Source organism: Pimephales promelas, chromosome 9, assembly GCF_988280905.1.
Source record: "Pimephales promelas chromosome 9, fPimPro1.hap1.1, whole genome shotgun sequence".
Classification (NCBI taxonomy): Eukaryota; Metazoa; Chordata; class Actinopteri; order Cypriniformes; family Leuciscidae; genus Pimephales; species Pimephales promelas.
In genome coordinates this window covers 31,736,493-31,757,382 of record NC_142777.1, presented here as the reverse complement: position 1 = coordinate 31,757,382, position 20,890 = coordinate 31,736,493, and the positions used below count along the sequence as shown (strand labels likewise).

Here is a 20,890-nt window from a genome sequence, read left to right as displayed (position 1 = left end):
AGCTCCGTGGTTCCATGCAATGAACTTGTTGTTCAGAATTTGGAAGATAAGCCCTGAAGCCCCTTGATAGAAGCGCAATATCTGGGAACAGGAAATGACAACAGTCACCTATCAGTCAGTGTTATTTGAAAGCTGTATATTGAAGTCTCTCTCCACAAATGCATTTCAAATTAACTTTGGCCATTGAAATTTTAAAAGTCTCCCCATTCGATCTTTCCTTTCTTTACCTGTTTTATTTTTTTTTATTGTTTTTGCAGGCTCTTAGTACTGGTCTCTCAATACTTCCAGACTGAGCTTACATTCTTACAATCCTCACATGATTCCACTGAGTGAACAGTTTTAACACTGTGCTTCAAACCAGTCCAACTTGATTTCTTTAAGGTCCTTTCTATTTTCCAGAGATCAAAAAGAAATCAGGAGACGTTTGGCTTTGTATGATCCTGTTCGAGGTCCAGCCTTCACGACATGAAACTTTTCAAGTCAAAGGCCAAAAGCAAGAGAAGTCAATAAAACTGTCAAAGTGTGGTGAAATACTTCACATAAAAACTCTTGTGGTTCGGGTCTGCATTAAAGTTAACCTTTTAAAGCCTGATCTACTGTCTGTTTGTTATATTTCCCCCAAATTGTCAACATGATCAAAACTGATAATAAAAACTTGTACACGATCTACAACATGCCACCTGTCATCTCATTGATTAGTTTTTTTTTTTTTGCGACTCTCCTGTTCGAACTCATTCATTAGAATGAACAAATCTTTTTCCGAGTCATTTGATTCATTCAACGAACTAAACGAACAAATTGACTCGGGAAAAGATTTGTTCATTTTTATGAACGAGTTCGAACAGGAGAAGAGTCTAAAACGTGCATCGCAGTATAGAGCAAGGCGACCATTTGAGCTTATAAAACCTAAAATTTGTAATTTATTTATTAAATGAGCGATCGTTTCGCTTGATAAGACCCTTATTCATCGTCTGGAATCGTTTAAAGCCCTTTGAACAGTTTGCAGTTTGTACTGAAAGTGTACTTGGACCTTGAGCCGTTTGGTTCTGAAGTGCATATGGAGAAAAATGTTGGAGTTTTCATCAAAAACGTTAATTTCTCTTCGACTGACAAAGACATGGACATCTTGGATGACATGGGGGTGAGTAAATTATCAGAAAAAAGTTTTCTGAAAAGTGAACTACTCCTTTAATACTCTTTAGGCCAAAACTAGCAGTTCAGCATCGTCACCGCCGGATGACGACAAAGACCATGTTTTCGCACAGCAACTTAATTCTCCTCAGCTGTTGCAAAGCCGAAACAATTCACATAACTACATAACATAAAACAGAAAAGAATGTGCTAAGATTTTCAAAAATGTAATTCCAGTGAGGTCCGTATTCAAATAGGCTATTTATTCCCACAAGGATAATTATCTGACAACATTGAGGAGGACATCAAAATGTGCTTTCACTAATCTCGCCAGTTATGTAAACCCATTATAGTTGGCTGCCTACCAGCAGCACTATCGGCTGCTATTAATGTTTAAGTGTTAATCTACAATTATGTTACATAAAATGCTTATAAAAAAACATTTAAAACTGATAAGGCAGGAAGGGGGAGGCAGATACAAACTTATTGCGCAAAACCTCTCTCTCTCTCTCTCTCTCTCTCTCTCTCTCTCTCTCTCTCTCTCTCTCTCTCTCTCTCTCTCTCTCTCTCTCTCTCTCTCTCTATAACTGCTGCATGGCATAGCATCCTATTATCTTTTTCATTATAAATATAGGTAAATATACAGAGCAGCTGCCGTGGATGATAGCAGCTGAAAAAGCTATAAACTGCCATCAGTCAGACAGAAGCTCGTGACTATTAATGTGCAAATGTTATGCGTTCGTGCTCGATCGAGTGCTCTGCATCGGTAAAGCACTTCACATGAACTTGGGACACATCAAGAGACGAGCTTCCCAAGGGTTTCGGCAGACCGCGGTTGCCAAAGTGAAGCTACTTAAGACATCTGCTCGCTGTGATTGGAACCTCAACTCTGTGTTCAGAAACAAGGCTGCATAATGAATGCAAACTCAGGACTACTGGAGAGATAGTGTTAGCTCTTTCTGAATGCTATTACCATTCTAATAACAAACTGACTTCCCCCCTTAGGGGAAAATTACCGTAACAAAAATGACTTTGCGCCGGTTTATGAAATTAGCTACTGGTAGCTCTTCTCAATCCTGTGTGCCACCAGGGGGCAGTTTAACTACGTGATGCAAGATCAAGTATTAATGCAGAATCTATGGTTCTATCTGGAGGAAGCATCTCTCTCGGGTATGCTTTGTTTTTACGATTGCATTTTAAATCAACTCCTCAACCGATATCCGAGAGAGAAATGCTGGAAGAAAAGAGTTAAAGAGACAATAAATAGACACATTTGGGTGCACGAGCAAACACAGGGAGAATTTGTCAGTCCAGTAATGAAAAAAACAAACAAATATTTACAAATGTTCATCTATAGATTTTACTCCCTCTCTGCACGGTCACAGACGAGTTTGGAGACTAGCAAAAGTGCACTGGGGTGAAGTAAGGGAACGATCTGTTCTACTGTGATAAGTCAAAAGGGAATTTGTGAACAAGGGCATAATTTGCACTACAAAGAAAATGTTTTCCCCAGAAAGCGTGCAAGCGTAAGTCACTTTGTCGTAATAGGTCTTCAAATTGTTGCTCAGGTTTTTTTTTTTCCCCTTGGAGTGATCAAAAGCGTATTGGGCTTATTTCCGGCGACATGCCCTGAAACCAATCAAAGTCAGTTTCGAAACAAGTGAGAAGTTTAAGCATCACGTCTAGATGTTCTGAAACAACTTCATGTCATTTGTCATGCTGAAAAGATGATGAACAGATCTTTCAAGGTCCGGGTTTGTGTACGTTCATGTACGTTCTAGGAAAAAATAAAAACAAGGAAGCAAAACCACAGACCTATCGTTAATTCTCGGCCCTCCTCGAAATAGAGTGGGGCGATGCGCTCATGCACTTGTTTATATGAGTTGAGACACAATTCATGATAGAAGGAGTATGTTAAGCAACATATTTCTCAACTCATTCCTCACTCAGCCAGCAGGACACTGAAATCAGAATGGCTTCTGGAGACCGCTTTGGCTTTGAAGTACGACAAATAAGTGTTATCAGGCAACCGGCGAGCAGAGAATTGCTCACCATATTATGTTCTTCGACTGGGGGCCGCTAAGCTAATGAGTTTCCTCGTCTATCTTCTTAGGTTTGTTACTGCTTTTGTGTCCAGGCTTTGAGGATCTTGTGTGCAAAGCATTGTAATGTTGTTCCCATTGTCACCACCTCAATCCCCATTTCTTCTGGAACTTAGGGAATCTTGACGCAAACATTTTCACATGGGAAAGACAGTCCTTAGAAAGTACAGAATTATGAATAGGCTACTATGCAGACAATTCAAAAAAAGTGTTAAAATACAATTTTACCATCAGAAATGGGGCACAATTGGTAGCATACATACTTGCGATGTATACAAGAATATATACAAGTTCCTCTGAATGCCTCCACCTTCCTAAGCTCCACCTGTATAGATCTGCTATGGCTTGGCTAGTTCATATACATGCTATTTGTGCTGAAGCAGTACGTCTCACATACAGCAGCGTAACGGCGTATGTATTGGCAGTAGCAAGTTCATGTACTTACTCTGCAGAAGCAGCAGCAAGCGTTGCAGATCGATTCCGTCAAGACCTAAATAAATTATCATACTAAAAATCTTCCGATAGTTGTCATGATAGACCTGTGGTTCTGACTTGCACAATGATTCAGGTGGAACCATTTTTTACAGCATTGCTCTTTAAACAAAATGTTCAGTTCAGCAGTATTCTTGGGATGTCTGGTGTGAATCGCTCTCTTGAGATGGCAAAGTATCTCAATAGGACAGGACTCTGAGAGGGCTCTTCCAGAGAATGGATTTAAGCCATTTTGTTGTTGGGGGGTTCACATACTTCTTATAACTGTAATTTAGGAGGTCTTAAATAGACCCCTCCCCCTTTTTTTGTTTTTCAAATTTAAGAGCCGTCCAAAAGTCACTTAGTAGTAATAGGTCTTCAAAAGGTCAATTTTGAAACAAATGGGAAGATTGAAAACAATAACTTGTTAATAATATAATGAAATATTTAATATGTCAAGGTTGCTTTAAAAATATTGAAACATATCTTTAAATATATATAAATATATTTAAAAACATATATAAATATATTTAAAATATATTCAAAATATATTTAGTCAGAATACATGGATACTATGGTGGTTAGTGAAGAAAGATGTTTTGGCTGTCACATTTCAGCATATACAAGCAGTTCTTGGGTAGACACATCTAAACAAGTTTGTAATAATAATGATCAGCCCGTTCTTCTCACCCCAAGATGTCATATGACCATACGTCAACATCCGACGTTTTAGGGTAACCTTTAACGTCAGTTAGATGATGCTATCTAATCCTAACGCTACCCGAGACCTAAACCTACTTACGTTAGATGACGCCCTCGTCATCTAACTGACGTTAAAGGGTACTCTAAAACGTTGCATGTTGACAAATGGTCAAAAGCATCAGTTAGATGATGTCTTGGGATGAGAATGTGTTCTAATAATAGTAATAAAGGAAGGAGGTAATCTCCTCAACGACCACCAGCATCTACCTGGATGTTGCAACAGCAGCCATAGTGCATCAGAATGCCCACCACACACCAGCTAATTGGTGGAGAGGAGACAGAGTGATGAAGCCAATCAGTATTTTCTGTATATGGGGATGATTAGAAGCCCATGGATAGTGGCCAGTGGGTAAATTTGGCCAGGATGCACCCCTACTCCTTTTAGAAGGACATTCTGGGATTTTTTTATGACCAGAATCAAGACCTCAATTTAACGTCTCATCCTAAGGACGATGCTTTTTGACAGTATAGAGTCCTGATCACTACACTGGGGCGTTATGACCCACACAGACCACAGGGGGAGCACCCCCGCTGGCCTTACTAAAGCTAACTAGGTTGTTGTAGCATTCAATTCATGAAATATGAACAGAAAACAAGCAAGAAAAACACTTTTCTCACTAATCTTTTCTTCCTTATTTGCCGTCACGCTGAAAACACCTTCCACACCGTCTTCTGAGCTCCTTTATGAGGATATTGTGCCTTTCACCAACCATGACCATCAAGTATGGAATTCTGCACTTCACAATCCAGGAGACGCTAGCTATTTTCAAAGCTCCTTTGCTAAAGCAGTGGACTTAGAACCACTTAATGTGATCAGATACACAAAAAGAGCTTGAAGTGGAGGGATTTAGAAGAGGGATCACAGAATGTTGAAGTACTCAAGATGAGATCTACTGGCAGCTTGCACCTTCAGGCACAATGGTAACATTGATTCAGCTTTCACAAATGAGAAATGAAGTGTGCTTGTCTCTTTAGGAGAGCACCGGTTTCTCCTTTAAAGTGTTTACGTCTGTGCTTGTTTATATGAGACCACATGAATTCTTTATTAAGTTATAATATTTAAAAAGTCTGGTTTCTAATCCAAGCAAATTTGTGACGATCATCTAAATTGTCAGATGTTTTTTTTTTGCTTTCACTGAAACACAAAATTCTCTGTGGATCATTCTAAAATGATGCTGTGAAGTTTTACACAAAATCCCTGCAGCTCGAGAGTTTTGCTGTTATTAAAGCAAATGGGGGACAAACCAAATACTTAGACATCCTTAAATGCATGTACAGAACTTTTTAAATCACATAACTCAAAAAGTTATTTTTAAAAATATAATTGGTTAAATCCTGTTCAATTTTAAATCTTTAGACTGTGCATGTGCACAATTGCTTGTGTTGGCATCTATGTTCAATGTTTGGACATGTTTCCCTTCTTAGCATCCAGTGGGCTCATTTGACAAGTCTGTGGTTGATGTTAGAGGGTATCACACTTACAGCTGTAATGAAGCTTTTATCGCGCATCAGCAAAAGCAGAGCCGGCCAATATTAGCAAGGCGCTATGCTTGGGGCTCTAGTCTTGTTTAGACTTCAGCCTTGTCCATTCCTATTTATTCAACTATTAATGCCAGGAAAAGGGATATCAAATAAACAATTCTCACCGCTTCGCAGTGGAGGGGCTCCTTGCATCTCTTTGCTGCACAGATCAGCCCTTTTTGCACATCCTTGACTGTCCTGCGGCCAGACCCTCCAAAGAAAATGAGCTTGCTTCCCTCTTTTAGCTCATGTATCACTGACACTTTAAAGCCTCTTGAGACTTTTTCTACCTTTGGTGCTACTAGAGTGCTTTTTTTGCTATACTATTGTGACATTACATACATTTTAGTTTAATTGGAAAAGTATATGTATGATTTGGACACAAGCTTACGACCTAGTGAAGACAAACACACTGACACACACACCACTCCATACATTATGCAATCAAGGCTCAAGGTGGCTGTCCTTATCAAACGTATCAAGTTAACCACTGATGTCATTGATCAAAAAGCCAATTCAAGTTCTATTATTGTGTCAAAGGAGAAAACGATTGCAAAATGACTTTGTGAGGTGTTCCCACTTGGTAAACATACCTAGGATCCATTAGAGCGAGAGAAGATTATCAAGACTGAATGCAACAATTTGCGGAGATTATTCTAGCCAACCTTGGTCCGCACTTGAAAGGCAATGGGGAAAATGGCAATGAGCCATTATGCTCACCTTCACTTTAATTATGGCTCAAACATGCTGGCCCAGCGTTGCCAATGTGCCCGTGTCTAAAAAAAAAACATTTACCTTTATCGATATCCCTGGTTGTCTAATAAAGTCCAGCTGTAGCACAACACTAATGGCCCCTTAGACATTGCTCTTGGCTCTTAATCACGCCATCTTCACTCCATTAAAGAGATGCAATATCATGCCCCGTGCTAATCAATAATACAGGGAAAGATTTGACAAAGTTCCCTTATTCCGTCTGCCAGAGCAAGCCTCTGGAGGACCGGTGACCTCTGTTGAAATATTCACCAATTTTTCATTGTTCTTCCAAAAGCCCACAGCACATTGGTTAATGAGCTTCCCTCTTTGATTCAAATATTAATGTTGTTTAGTTACAAGGTGTTAATTATGACTTTGAAAAGGCTATTACTTAGCATGCTTACAGTTTACACAATTTAATGACAGGTCTGTTTAAATCAGCAGATATGAACAATAATAAAAGAGTTATTATTTCTTGAGATAGTCTTACTTCCTTTCAAAGTTCACATGTTAGCACTTCCAGAAACAGACAAAGCTATTCTTTGTATCTTAAATGTTTCTTTAAAGGGGAAATGAAGCAGTGAATCAAGTTTACATGATTTACAAGAAGGATTTCCAATATAATCAACAATTATATAAGAAACATTACAAATGTAAACATTTAGAAGAAAAAAAGAAAAAACTTTGTATCTTTCGCCGCCAGGGCGCCGCCATTGTGCAGTTGACGTCACGGGGTTGGTTGGCTCAAGTTTAACAGGCTCTGGGCATTGAAAATCGCGACATCAAACTGTGTTTACACCAGTGTTTTGACCGCGAACGACTAATGTTAGGTACAGTCGTTAGACAAAAAGACGACGTCTCATGTTATATGTTGACAAACTGCAGAAACATTGTTCGCAATGTCTGCCGTCAGATATTCCCGTCTCGTCAACACCATGTAAATTACGTTGCTATGTAGAACAGCCGAGGGTGGTTTGGGGCGAAGAGCGGGTTTGCAACGCTAACTTAAGGTGTCAGTGTGGGTGTTGTAGCGTTCCTGCGATGCCCTCCGTGTCAGAGTCCATCTGTTGTCAAGAGGTTGATCTTGAGCTGAGCATGTATTGCGTGGTCAATTCTGCATCACCGGCGCGCACGTTTACCATGCTGTGCCGGGAGTTAGACGTGTGGCAGCGGCGATGCTTTCCCTGAAGGATGTCAGAGCGGAGACACTTTTTCCTAGTATGTAGGCTGTAGCTACTAGCACTACCAGTGCGAAAATATGGACGTTTCATTTCCCCTTTAACAAATAACGTTACATGCTAACTTACATGTTGTTGACGAGACGGGAATATCTGACGGCAGACATCGCGAACAATGTTTCTATGTGCAGTTTGTCAACATATAACATGAGACTTCGTCTTTTTGTCTAATGACTGTACCTAACATTAGTCGTTCGCGGTCAAAACACTGGTGTAAACACAGTTTGATGTCGCGATTTTCAATGCCCAGAGCCTGTTAAACTTGAGCCAACCAACCCCGTGACGTCAACTGCACAATGGCGGCGCCCTGGCGGCGAAAGATTCAAAGTTTTTTCTTTTTTTCTTCTAAATGTTTACATTTGTAATGTTTCTTATATAATTGTTGATTATATTGGAAATCCATCTTGTAAATCATGTAAACTTGATTCACTGCTTCATTTCCCCTTTAATTAGACTACAGATTGGCACGTGATAAAAATGTGCCAGTTGACGGATTTAACTCTCCTGCTAGCTGTTTCTGGTTTGGTTCAAATTAGGCATAAACAAAAAAAAAAATGACTTGTGGTTCTATGAATAAATCACTTAATAATATTGATTGTAATCTGGTGCCACATTTTTTTGATCAGATAACTCGTATTCATTTTTACAGTGTACTTTAAAGGGTAACTAAACCCCTGGTCAAAGCCTGACTCCACCCACTGGCAAAATTTGAAAAATGCTGAAAAAGTGGGCAGACCCCAGCGGAGACAGAGGGGACGAGCCGAGGGCGGGGCTGAGCGGGGGGCGTGCACATGAGACCCGCAATGACGGATTAATTGACAGCTGCTGTCAGACTCTAAAATGGAGAGTGACTGGAGTGACGCAAGTAGCTTTGCCACGGAGCGATCATTTGAAGTCGAGGACTTTTCTCCCCCACCTTCACCTGAAGTGGAGGAGGGTGAATTGTCTGTGGACACAGGTCCGGAGCCATATCAATTCGAGCCGCTGGCTCAAACTGCGGTCTTAACTCCCGCATCGCGATCGGCATCCGAAGCAGGAATGGGGCCAGTGTCTGAATGGTAAAAATTAGCATTAGGGCTATATTAGGCTAATGCTCATTACAAATGCTAACGGAACTATCAAAAAATTAAAACCAATATATTTAGGTATGATGTAGTGTTAATAATTAAGTGAAAAACATATATTGCAAGTCTCCCTCTACAATTACAAATGATGCTGTCTCAATAGGTGCACCTGTGGGCACTGCAGCTCACTGTCCCTGGTAGAGAATGTCTGTTGTCGGGAAATACCCAAGGTATAGCTATGTAAGCTGTATCATATACTTGATTATTTATGGTTTGCTTTATCAATAAAATGAAACACTGATTTCACATATTGTCTTTCAATATTTTAAGTTCAATGTCATATATTTCAAGTTCAAGCATTTTAAGGACCTTGTACGAACCCTGGAAAAAAACACAACCTCCACATAAATAGTAAATAAATCATCCTAACAAAGTAGTAATAAACAATTCTCATGTTGTAGGTAGTACACAGGTGTGACCAGATTGGTGGAGTGGGCTGTGTAACAGCACATCCAGGCTTTGAGCCTGTAGCTCTGAACCCATATGTGTTACAAGCTGTATATGGCACTTACGTACAGTTATATGGTGAGATGGAAGAGACGGTTACAAACAGGTTAGTTAAATTTTATATAAAAAAATAAATGTATATATATATATATATAAAAAATTGAATACTTAATTAAAAACCAATGTATCTTCCACTTCAACATACATGTGCACTACCTGTCTTTCAGCGCTTATAGACACCTTGCATATCGTAATGTCGTTAGGTGGTGTTGGGGGTACCTTGGCCAACACATTCGGGTGGTCATACCTTCTTGCGTTGTGACACGGATCAGGGAAGAGTTTCCTGAAGAAGGCCCATACAGAGGTTTCCTTCCCCCACTGCATTGAATTATTTATATATATATATATATATATATATATATACAGTAAAAAATGAATTCTAAAGAAGCATTTTTAACTGGAGTAACACACTACACACACACACACACAAAAAAAAAAAAAACTCAAAATGAATATGTATTGTAAGGGGTATACAGTCAAAGACCCAGAACCAGATATGAAGACCCGGAGTCAGAATTATAATTAAAGAAATAATACTGAAGATAGTTTGCAGTTTCATTCATCAAGGTATTTATATAGCACATTTCATACACAATGGTCATTCAAAGTGCGTTACATAGAGGGAATTAAAATAATCAAAATAAATAAGAAAAATTAAAACAGTTTAGAATAAAAATAAACCGTTATCTGAGAATTGTTTTCATGATTATCGAATGTAAATAGTTTTATCTCTAAAAACAGTTTAGCCTATAACGCTAGTATATCGGGCATAGAGTAATGACTAGAGGTGTAACGGTACACAAAAACCACGGTTCGGTATGTACCTCGGTTTTAAAGTCACGGTTCGGAACGTTTTCGATACAGCAGAAAGAAAGAAAGAAATACCAAGAAATTTCCTATTTCTTAAAAGAAAAAATATTTTTTTCTTAACCTTAACAAAGTAAAATCTCAGAGTGCTTTTTCTTGAATGTTGTAGATGACAGACAGGTGTGTCCAAGCTGTCAGAGTGGGTATAACCTCATGTGTTCTTAAAGAACCTTGACCTGTGTCTGCTCACTGCCTCCTCCTTGTCGGGCCGAATAAACTGAGCACAAAGCTTTTCTGGTACAGCCATTTGTCCAGAGAAGTCCAGGTACGGCTGAGGGTCTTCCACCACATGGTGGAACAGCAGCTCCATTAATTTGTCAATGTAGCCTTCAGAAAGAGAATTATTATAATATATATTATATTTTTTTCTGAGATAACTCAGACAAGTATAAGTTACCTGTGGTAGGATTGCTCTTCAGAGCTCTCACTGTAAATTCTCCATGCTTGAATTTCGGGAAAACTATTGAGTATCGCAGATCACCAGCTGCAGTGGATGCCTGTGATCTGCCTGCATTTTCATTATAATGCATCGCAGCAAGCTGTAGTCTGAAAGGGAAAAAAATACATTAATCAAAATTATATTGAAACGATCTCGAACATGACTTAAGTTGACTATAATAAGGTACAAATGTTTTTTTACAGGTTACAAAATTTTTGTGTATTTAGTTAGCAGCACTAAATGCATAATCCATTATCTTGTTTACCTGCACAACATTCCTTTGAAGGAGAACACCACATTTTTAGGTGAGAACTTCAGAATGAGGCTGTGGAAACACTCGATTCCAGAGGTGTGGTATTCCGGACTAATTTTGAGCATGTCTTTAAGAAGACGTGGTGACAACAAAATTGCTGTGAATTTTTCACATGCTGCTGTGCCTAAACAAAAGACTTAAAGTTCTTAATACAACAGTTGATCACAGTGTTTTATCATTTGGATTAACTTTGACTTGATGTAATGAAGATAGTTCAATATAAATCTAGAGAGTGAGTGACGCAACTACAAAATAAAATACATTAGTGTTACAGCTTATCTGTACTTACTTGGTTTGAGCCAGTGTCTTGTCTGATCACCAACCAGAGGCTCGTGAAGACAGGAAGGAAACAGGGTGTTTTCGTGGCAGTGGATGTTCTGAATATGGTTTGCTACAGAGCTCCACTTGGCCACTACCTCCTCCCCAGATGTTGATGTGGTCGCAGACCAATAAAGGTGATTGACCACACTCTTTCTCCACAGCCCCACGTCCTGCAGTCCCTTACCCTTACTAAGGGCATCCATTTTTTTACCAAGCCCTGAACACAAACAATAATAAAAACAATTACTGTAATCAGTGGTTTCCCACTGCACTTTATAGACCAAGGTGGTGGACTAACATTCAGTATAGGCTATATGATAAATATAAAAGGTTGTGATATATTAACCTTTTTGGGGCATCTTAAAAAGTTCACTTTGTGCAATCTTCCAGCGTAATTGTCTACCACTTCAACTGAAAAATGTTCTGTTAGAAATACTGGTACTGTTTTCGTTCTATTCAAAATACTAACCTTTTCCCATATGCCAAGGGTCAAAGTAGTGTCTAATGTCCTTTTTTCGCTCCCTCATGAACTTCTGTACCCCTGTGTGACGATCAGTCACCAAAGACTGGACCACAACACCTCTTTCCTCAAGAAGAGACAGGCTTCTTTCAAATCCCTCCTTCTCCATTCTTTGGCTGTTTCCTACTTCATTGCTCTGCAAACACAAATACTTAAATCAATACAGAGTATGTAGTAAACCACATAATACATTTTTTTCATTGTGTAGTTGTTTACCTGGACTAGTTGGATGTCTATGACCCTATTGGCTTTGAGGTCCATCATGGTGTAGCTGCCGTATTTTGCTGAATGTCCTACAATTGTGTTATTTGCACAAAGACAACATCAATATATATATAAATTCATCGTTATTTGCACAAAGCCAACATCAATATATATATATATATATTGAGCCAACATCAATATATATATATATAATATTATATAATATAATTAAAGAGTTATTTATTACCAGGTGAATCAGCTCTCATGTCCCCACCAAGAGTCACAGCCCCATCAGCAATGGCATTTTCAATAATGTTATCCTGCTCAATCTTCCACTGCCAGTTTATGGTTGGGATAAGGAGTTTGGCCTGATGCTTGTGGAAGCACGGCTCAGAGATCCCCTGGATTTTGAAGGCATCCAAGAACTAAAAGAAAAAATACATCTTCATATAATAACCTGAGGGGTTACATGCAAATATGACAGCGCTATGTTATTATCTCTCACCTTCGATATCTGGCAAAACGATGAGCCAGTGAACAGAACAGCTGCACAGAGCTGTAGGTTTCCCGCTGGTATATTGTTTACCATTGGCTGGCTCGACCAATCACTGGAGTACTCACAGTAATCGCATTGCTGTTTGACACGGAGAAGTGTCCCAATGGTTGTTTGTGAAACAAACAAACTCCGGGTGCAGACAGGGCATCTTCTAAAAAGCTCCAACAGTTTATCTTCATAAACGATGTACTTAGTCACTTTGTGGGGTAATACTTCATTAAAGACTCTGTAAAAAAAAAAAAAAAATTAAAACAAATTTAAATAAAAGCATAAATAATCATAATTTGGTTATGTAATGTGTATCAGAAATAACTTAATGACAATCAATCAAAAGTATTTAAAAATAGCTAAATTAGACCATTTAAATATAGCCTAACTGAAAAACCTAACGAGACTAAACACATTACCTTGTACAGTTTATGGTGCTCTCACTTCCATCTTGATGGTAGCTGGAGTCATCAGTGGACACCTCACATCTTTTCCTCTTTATTGGTGTCGAGGTTGCCCCGGGACACTCTGTGAAAGGCTCCATCAGTGTGCCTGTGTCACACGACACACTCCTGTTAGGCATTCTGGCCTGGGTGGCTGCACAAATTAATAATAGATTTATTATCAATAAGCAGCAAAAATACAAAACAAAATTATATAATCTTGACTACATGATGAGACATACAAAAGCTCCATATAGTATTCAAAATCACCTTTGCTTCTCCTCATGGGCTTCAAGTTAGCCTGCACACCTGCAGATCTGGAGATGACTGGTTCAGTCTGGCACCCAATTTCTCTGGTCATTTTACGCTAAAAAAGTTTTTTATATTCAGTCATTTTGAGGTAATTTTTCCAGGATTATTATTACTATTACGTTCAGTATATTTTGCTGCTATGTGGAAAAAAATATCCAGTAAATTGTGATTAAAAATATATGCTCACTCACATCATGACGCCGCTGCGGTGGTGGAGTCCATGCAGGACGAGCAGCGTTTGGCACTGCGTCGCTTCTCAGCGCGAGCTGTGTGGAGAAGCCCATTTCCACCTCCATTGCGTTGGAGAAGCAATCCCGCGTAAAATGCAGGTTGCACACTCGAGCGATAGGCGGGAACTCCCGGTCTTCCAGGCCAAGTGCATGCAACCACTGGCGCCTAATTTCCAAGTCTAGTGGAAAGTTATGCAGTCCAGAGGTGCTGTTGCAACCAGCAACACAACACCTACGTACCATCCTGACCACTGTACTAAACACAGATAAAGCTAATGCTAAAAATCTATGCTATTCTAACTGATGCAATACTATGCTAGCCTACTAACTAACTGTGCTTCTAACAATATACTAACAACTATGCTAATTAACTACCTGGCTATACGAAATAATCTAAATAACTATATAAATGCTATGCTAACTAGATGCTAATATATGCTATCCTGATCGTTCTCAATACTCATAAATCCAACTCCTGACTCGCTACAGTAGTTTTGACGGAACCAGATGCTTTTATACCAGGGGCTGCCAAGGGCGTGGTGAGCTCGCACCAAGGGCGTGACAGAGTCGCGTCTGAGAGTTCACTACGTCAGCAAGTACCCCTACTGCAGGAGCTTTCCGTTTAACCTGAAGAGGGCAGCACTCAGACGTTTTTACACCATATATTTGAAAATGAAAACACTTTATACTCGATTGTCAAAAAATGTACTCGAATCAATGAACAGCATTAATGAAGCTCCATTCTACCAGATCATTAACTAAAAAAAGTTGTTTTGGTGTTTAGTTACCCTTTAAACAGCCTTATGTCGGTTACGTCTAAACTTTCCTTAATTCTTTTTAGAATAAGTGATTCGTTTTGCTATTATTGGACTCCTGTCTAGTCAACTGTTTTCTATAAGAATGTATCCTATTGGCTAACGTTTATTCAGCTAATGCGTGTACTTTTTAAAATGTGGAATGTAATGAATAAACTTTTATAAAGTTGCTTTATAACTAGCAATAAACTTGCCTTTATGCATCTGTGGCAGGGAAAAAAAGTTCAGGATCAGAATTTTTTCTACTATCACCCTTACACACACACACACACACACACACACAGACCGCCTGCTCTTGAGTGACTTGCCAAACACTGCAAACTTGGTTTAATAATAATCCTGTCCTAAACTTGGCTCTGCATAAAGATGAGGAGGCCTCCAGTGCCATGTTTCTTCATTTTTATCAGATCTCTGGCAGTCCCTGAGAAGTTGGACTGCAGGAGAGTCACAGACCGACTATCCTGGTGTCTTCAGCTCAGGCTGAGATCCAGGGATGCGTTCTTGAACACCCCCAGCTCTCTGCCTCCAAATCTGGCAGCACTGCTGCTGAAGGTTGAAGCTTCTCTGATGTCTGCTGTATGTCAACCAAAACCACACAGCAGTGTTGGAGCAAGAGAAGCAGGGAGCTTGTTTGTGGAGATGCTTTATTTGGGGAATATTTATAAGGTGCCGCTACAAGAAACGTGCATTAGCATTTTCCTTTCAATTTGAGTTGCATCAGTGTAATGTGGTGCCTTGAGACTTTTACGAAATGCACTGAATAACGAGCAATTCATTAAACTCTTACTATCGTGCATTTCCCTCGCAGACGATCATAAAATCAATGCGCTCATCTAATGAGCAAAGAGACACTGCTGTGAAAAGAAACAAAGCTTCAGACGGCTGGAAAAGTCTGTAATTTAGAGCGTTTCGCTTTTAAACTAATAATTATGTTATTAGGGTGCATTTTGTGTTATAAAATGCAATAAACCTGTTTTATCTTTTAAGATTAAAGTGAGAATATGCTCTCATCGGGGCACAACATTTAACATTTAGCTGTACATGTAAACATTCGCCGTTTTTTTTAAACCAAATACTTGATTATGCATGTTGCCTTAATCTTAAGAAGTCAATATCTAAAAATGGCAAACGCATTACATATTTTATCACAGTGCTTTACACTGTAGCTCTATTTTCCACTAAAATCAAGTCAGAGTTCTGCCTTAGAAGCTTTGTTTGTCAGCCTGAGGCACATTTAAAGTTGGATGACTTTCTCCAGCTAAATGGTTATTGTAAAGTAAAGCTAATTGGTATTAGTCACCACTGTCAAGCAATAAATGAAATTACACATTCTAAAAGCGTCTTACAAGGCCCCATTTACATAGCTGATGTAGGGCTGCACAAAGGGGCTCCAGAGTCTGCGTAAAATGTGGATAAAAGCGGGGCTATAACATGCAGCTTTGACCTACCGAAATGAAATGCAATGCGGTAAACTTTGTCGTTGTCATGACAATCGGTGCTGCTTTGTTTCCTGTCAGCTCACTTGGCTGTGTGCCAGAATCGGTTGCCAGAATGAATAGTCTAATAGCTTTGTTTGTTTTGAGAAAATGTCTTGCAGTAAGGGAAACAATAATTGTAATACTTAAAAATCCAATTTTTTTTTCAACTGTTTGTTCCATGAAAATATCACAACCACGTCTGTCAGATTTAACATTTGTTAATGTATTGATAATTGTATTATTTCATATTTATTCCATTATTTTCAATATATTAAGGTTTAAAGGTGAATTTCCGTGTCTGTATCACTGGCGTGACCAAACTGAAGTGCAAGTACAGTGATGGTTTTCAAACAGATTTCCCAACCCCCCTCACCTCTAATGTGATGATGCAATTCCACAGTTATTAAAGGGGTCATGAACTGGCTTTTTAATTTTTTTTATATATTGTTGTCTGAGGTCAACTTATGCAAGTAATAGGCTATTTTCTACCCTAATTTTGAGCCCAGCTCAAAAACGCTCGGTTTTTATGGGCATCTCGCATTGAAGACTTGGAAGTAAACACCCACTGCTGTGAGTGCATAACAGTTTTGCATATTATAACGAGTTTCACTCTCGATCAGGTTTGTCATAACGAGGTAGGCAGGCCTATGTTATTTAGCTATGCGTGTAATGCGTGAATCGGTGGGCGGGGCTAAACTGGCAGTGTTGAAGTAGGCGTTGATCTTCTTCTGGTGGTGTTTTATCCTCTTTGTCGTCATAGTTCCCCACTTTGAAAAACGAGTCGTTAGCTGAGCCTGGTGTTAATAAAAGCTTTTATTTGACTAACAAGGACGTTTTCAGTTCTGAAACTTACAGGATATTCTTATAATATGATGACCTCTTAGATGTCAAAAGCTCAAGGAAAGTTTGATTTCTCAGTTCATCACCACTTAAAAAAGAATAAATATTATGGTAGCAAATGTTTTTATATATATATATATATATATTTTTTTTTTATTTGATCATTTTATGTAAATGTTTAACACTATATGGTTACATTTTATTTTGATGGTCCATTTTGACACTACTCTCACTAACTATGAGTTAGTTACTTTGCGATTGCGGTTAGGGTTCGGCTTAGTCAAAAAAGTTGACATGTAGTTGTAAAGTTACATGTAGTTAGTAAAATGTCTGTTTGAGAAGGATCAAAAATATAATTTTAGTAGAAAGCAGACAGTCTAATACTCTACTGACTTACTTGACATGTACTGTAGTTACACATTTACTTGTAGTTAGTAACATGTCAGTTGGAGGAGCTTCGAAGTGTTTGCAGATATAAAGCAGACAGTCTTATGACTGGTACTTGACATGTCTTTGTAAAGTTATATTTAGTTAGTAAAATGTCTAAAGTGGGTCATCAAAATAAAGTGTTACCCACTATACTTTTCTTAACTTGGCATTAAGAACAATAGCAAACAGATGACAATGGCTGAGGGAGTTATGGCAATCTCTCTTTTACCTCTTTTGGAAAGTCATCTAAAAGCTATTTTGGATTATTTATTTTGCTACTGGGGCAAATGGGAATTATAATTGGTGTACGTTCACCTGTACATAACTTTACCCAACTATAATCACTTTTGAGACTTTCAGAGAACCCTGGAAATGTGAAAAGGGTCCATGGCTTACTCAGAGTTGTCTCTGCATATTAAGCTGGGAGAGGATAGAGTATTTTTATAATAAAATACCACAATTCAGCTTTAAACATCAATAATATGTCATTACATTTCTGATGCTCATATACAGTCATGAATTAGGAATTATTTCTGTCTGTTCCAGGTCCCTTTTAAAATTTAAGGGAGACTGTGCCTTCTTCAGTTGCACATGAAATCCTTTTCAAATATTAATGATTTAATGGTTTAAATCTCATCTTAAAGTAATGTGAATTGCAGTTCATAACCCCTTTCATCCAACTGATTGGATAATGAAAAGTGATGCACTGCATACTGGAATTAAGCAAGGCCAAATGCTTAAATTGCTATTTGGTAATTGGTTAACATTAGCAAATAGCCTATGTGATTATAAATGGAAAATGGAAGGTCATTTCTTCAGAGTCTACAAGTAGAGTTTTTGTGAATGGAAGAGCACCTGTTTTCAATTCTCGGCGTAATGATGCAACTTTGTTTTGAGGTTGCATTCAAAGCCACTTAGCTGTGAAATCTCAGTGTGAATGGGAATTGCACGCCTGCAAGTAGCTGCTAGTTTCAGCATCATGATAACAATCTGTTAAGTGGCCTTGTCTCTCTGTGCCTGAGCTCAACATCCTCTTAGTGATGAAGGGTTAGAGGGGAATTGACACTCGTCTGTTGAACACTGTCATGGGAGTTTATAGTTCACGCTGTGCGCTTCACCAAGAGACTTCACAAACTCTGTCCCTGTGATGTTTTGAAGCAACGTCGTCTCACTGTGGTCTTTGTTTGGACCTGTCACGATAAAAGGACCTACGTTTCAGTTGGAAACTTGTTGAGTCTTTGTAGTGCACCCTAAACATGACACGGCAAATGAGGAGTTCTCAAAGGAAGACAGCGTCTGATTTGCTTCCTTGTTTTGGTTGTTTCTTTTGGTTGATTTGTTGTTATCGTTGTCTGTTTGAAATAACGAGTGAGCGCAAACAAGCATGCGGGTTTGAAGATGATCTCTGTTGACCCGCTGTAAATTTCAGCCGTCTGGAAAAAGGGCGTCTGCGTCACCGCTCTCATCCTTTTCTTTTCTGTCGAGGCATGATTGACAGGTGGAATATGCGCATCATTATGATCTGCATCGCAGTGATGGGCTCCCAGTGGAGGTGCGATGTCACCTCGCCTGACTTCTCCTCTGACCTCTGCTTCAGTCTCTGATCAGACTCTGGCTGGGTCTTTCAAGAATGACGGCTCCATGTACAAAGGATAAGCAAAAAAGGGAACTAGTTTTCCCTCAAAAGGATGCCTCAAGTTTCAGAGACCTATTTTGTGATTCAAATCCCGTCTGAATCAAACAACTCTTTTTTCCCCCCCCTACAAACCTCTGTAAAGCAAATTACCCACAAGGATCTGAGGGAAAAAAAAGTATTTTTGTTGTTTTCCAAATTCACTTGAGAAAAAAAATAAGATATTAAGTTTTGTTTTCTGACAAATCAATGAAGTGAGTTTATGCTTAAAACAAGAAAAAAGTATTGCCAATGAGGGTCAGAAAAATAAACTTGCTTTTTTTTTTTAAATAAAATTTATTTTTCTGACTCCATATTGATATTTTTTTAAGAAACCAAGACTTATTGTAATATCTTAAAGGAATAGTTCACTTTAAAAAAAAAAAAAACGCATGCTGATAATTTACTCACCAAGCTGTCCATGTCTTTCTTTCTTCAGTAAAAAAGAAAGTAAGGTTGTTGATGAAAACATTCCAGGATTTTCTCCATATAATGGACTTCATTGGGAACCAAACGGTTCAAGGTCCAAATGAGAGTTCCATTGCTGCTTCAAAGGCCTTTAAACGACACCAGACGATGAATAAGGGTCTTATCTAGGACCCTACGAGTCATGACTCGAATAAAGATTTGTTCATTTTGATGAACGAGTTTGAACACGAGAGTCACAAACGCTCATCACAGAACAGAGCAAGGCAAGCATTTGAGCTTATAAAACTTAACATTTTTAATTTATTTTTTAAAGGACCTATCGTTTCGCTTGATAAGACCCTTATTCATCATCTGGTGTCGTTTAAAGCCTTTTGAAGCTGCACTGAAAGTGTCTTTTAGACCTTGAACCATTTGGTTCCCATTGGAGTCCATTATATGGAGAAAATCCTGGAATGTTTTCATCAAAAACCTTAATTTCTTTTCGACTGAAGAAAGAAAGACAAGGACATCGTAGATGACATGGGAGTGAGTAAATTATCAGAAAAAGTTTTTTTTTTTAAAGTGAACTACTCCTTTAAGTAATTTTGCTTCTCAAGTAACTTATTTGTACTGGAAAACAAGATAAATACACTAAAAAATTACTCCTATACTGTATATTCATCATTCAAGTTAACAGCATATCTTTACAACCTTCTGTGAAAGCACAACAGCTTGCATGAGAGAGAAAGAGAGAAGAGTTTATTGCTCTTTTCAAATCCATAGACAGTGGCCCTCATTTATCAATCTTGCGTAGAAACGGGTGTATATTTTGGTGTAAGATTATGCTTACACTCCTCTCACCGCCTGATTTATGAAGATGTGCGTACCTTTGAAATCCAGGTACGCAATGCCTGTCCATGATAAATCCCGCGGCCGAAAACGATCGTCATTAGAATAACACGCCCCTAAATATTCAAGTCTCCGCTCCCCCCACACCCTTATTTTACGCCATGGACACACGGAAGACGGCAAAGAAGAGAAACTTCTCCGACATGGAGCCGAAATGACCTATCACAATGCATTATTTTACAGCACGTCTTCTGAAATTAGTATTCAATTTTTGAATCACGTCACATGTATAATAGTGATGATGATGTGATGTGAAGTACCATTCATTCACATTAATAATTGCATGACAATTTGTAATAGTATTCTTCTTATTATTATGATTTGCATTAATGATGCTTTTGTTTTTTTTGTGATTGTTATTTAGAAGAAGGATGTCGTTATTATTATTTCTATTATTATTATCATTTAAAAGAAGAAGAATGTATTTTTTATTATTTTGTTAGTCTGAATTATTTTTTGTTCATTGAAAGCCTTTCATTAGGCTACCGAACCCAGTCTGTGCGCACCTGCCGGGGATAATCCTGAAACGTCAGGGTA

The 20,890-nt window shown here is 38.6% G+C and overlaps 1 protein-coding gene and 1 long non-coding RNA gene across 2 annotated transcripts in view; one reads left to right on the top strand and one right to left on the bottom strand.

The window, feature by feature from the left end:
* Positions 1–858: 858 nt before the first annotated feature.
* The window catches only part of LOC148977581 (uncharacterized), a 57,259-nt gene continuing 37,227 nt past the window's right edge, over positions 859–20,890 (top strand). Inside the window, exon 1 of the long non-coding RNA XR_016169798.1 lies at positions 859–1,141. This is a non-coding gene — a long non-coding RNA (uncharacterized LOC148977581). The remainder of the gene's footprint in view (positions 1,142–20,890) is intronic.
* Positions 10,216–14,591, bottom strand: LOC148977582 (uncharacterized). Its single transcript, XM_089135006.1, has 11 exons — positions 13,764–14,591; positions 13,531–13,627; positions 13,237–13,414; positions 12,779–13,055; positions 12,521–12,698; positions 12,286–12,362; positions 12,019–12,205; positions 11,518–11,766; positions 11,181–11,352; positions 10,874–11,022; positions 10,216–10,803 (listed from the first exon to the last, which is right to left on the bottom strand). Exons 1-11 carry the CDS (start codon positions 14,043–14,045, stop codon positions 10,628–10,630), a joined length of 2,022 nt encoding a protein of 673 aa, XP_088991132.1. The 5' UTR covers positions 14,046–14,591; the 3' UTR covers positions 10,216–10,627.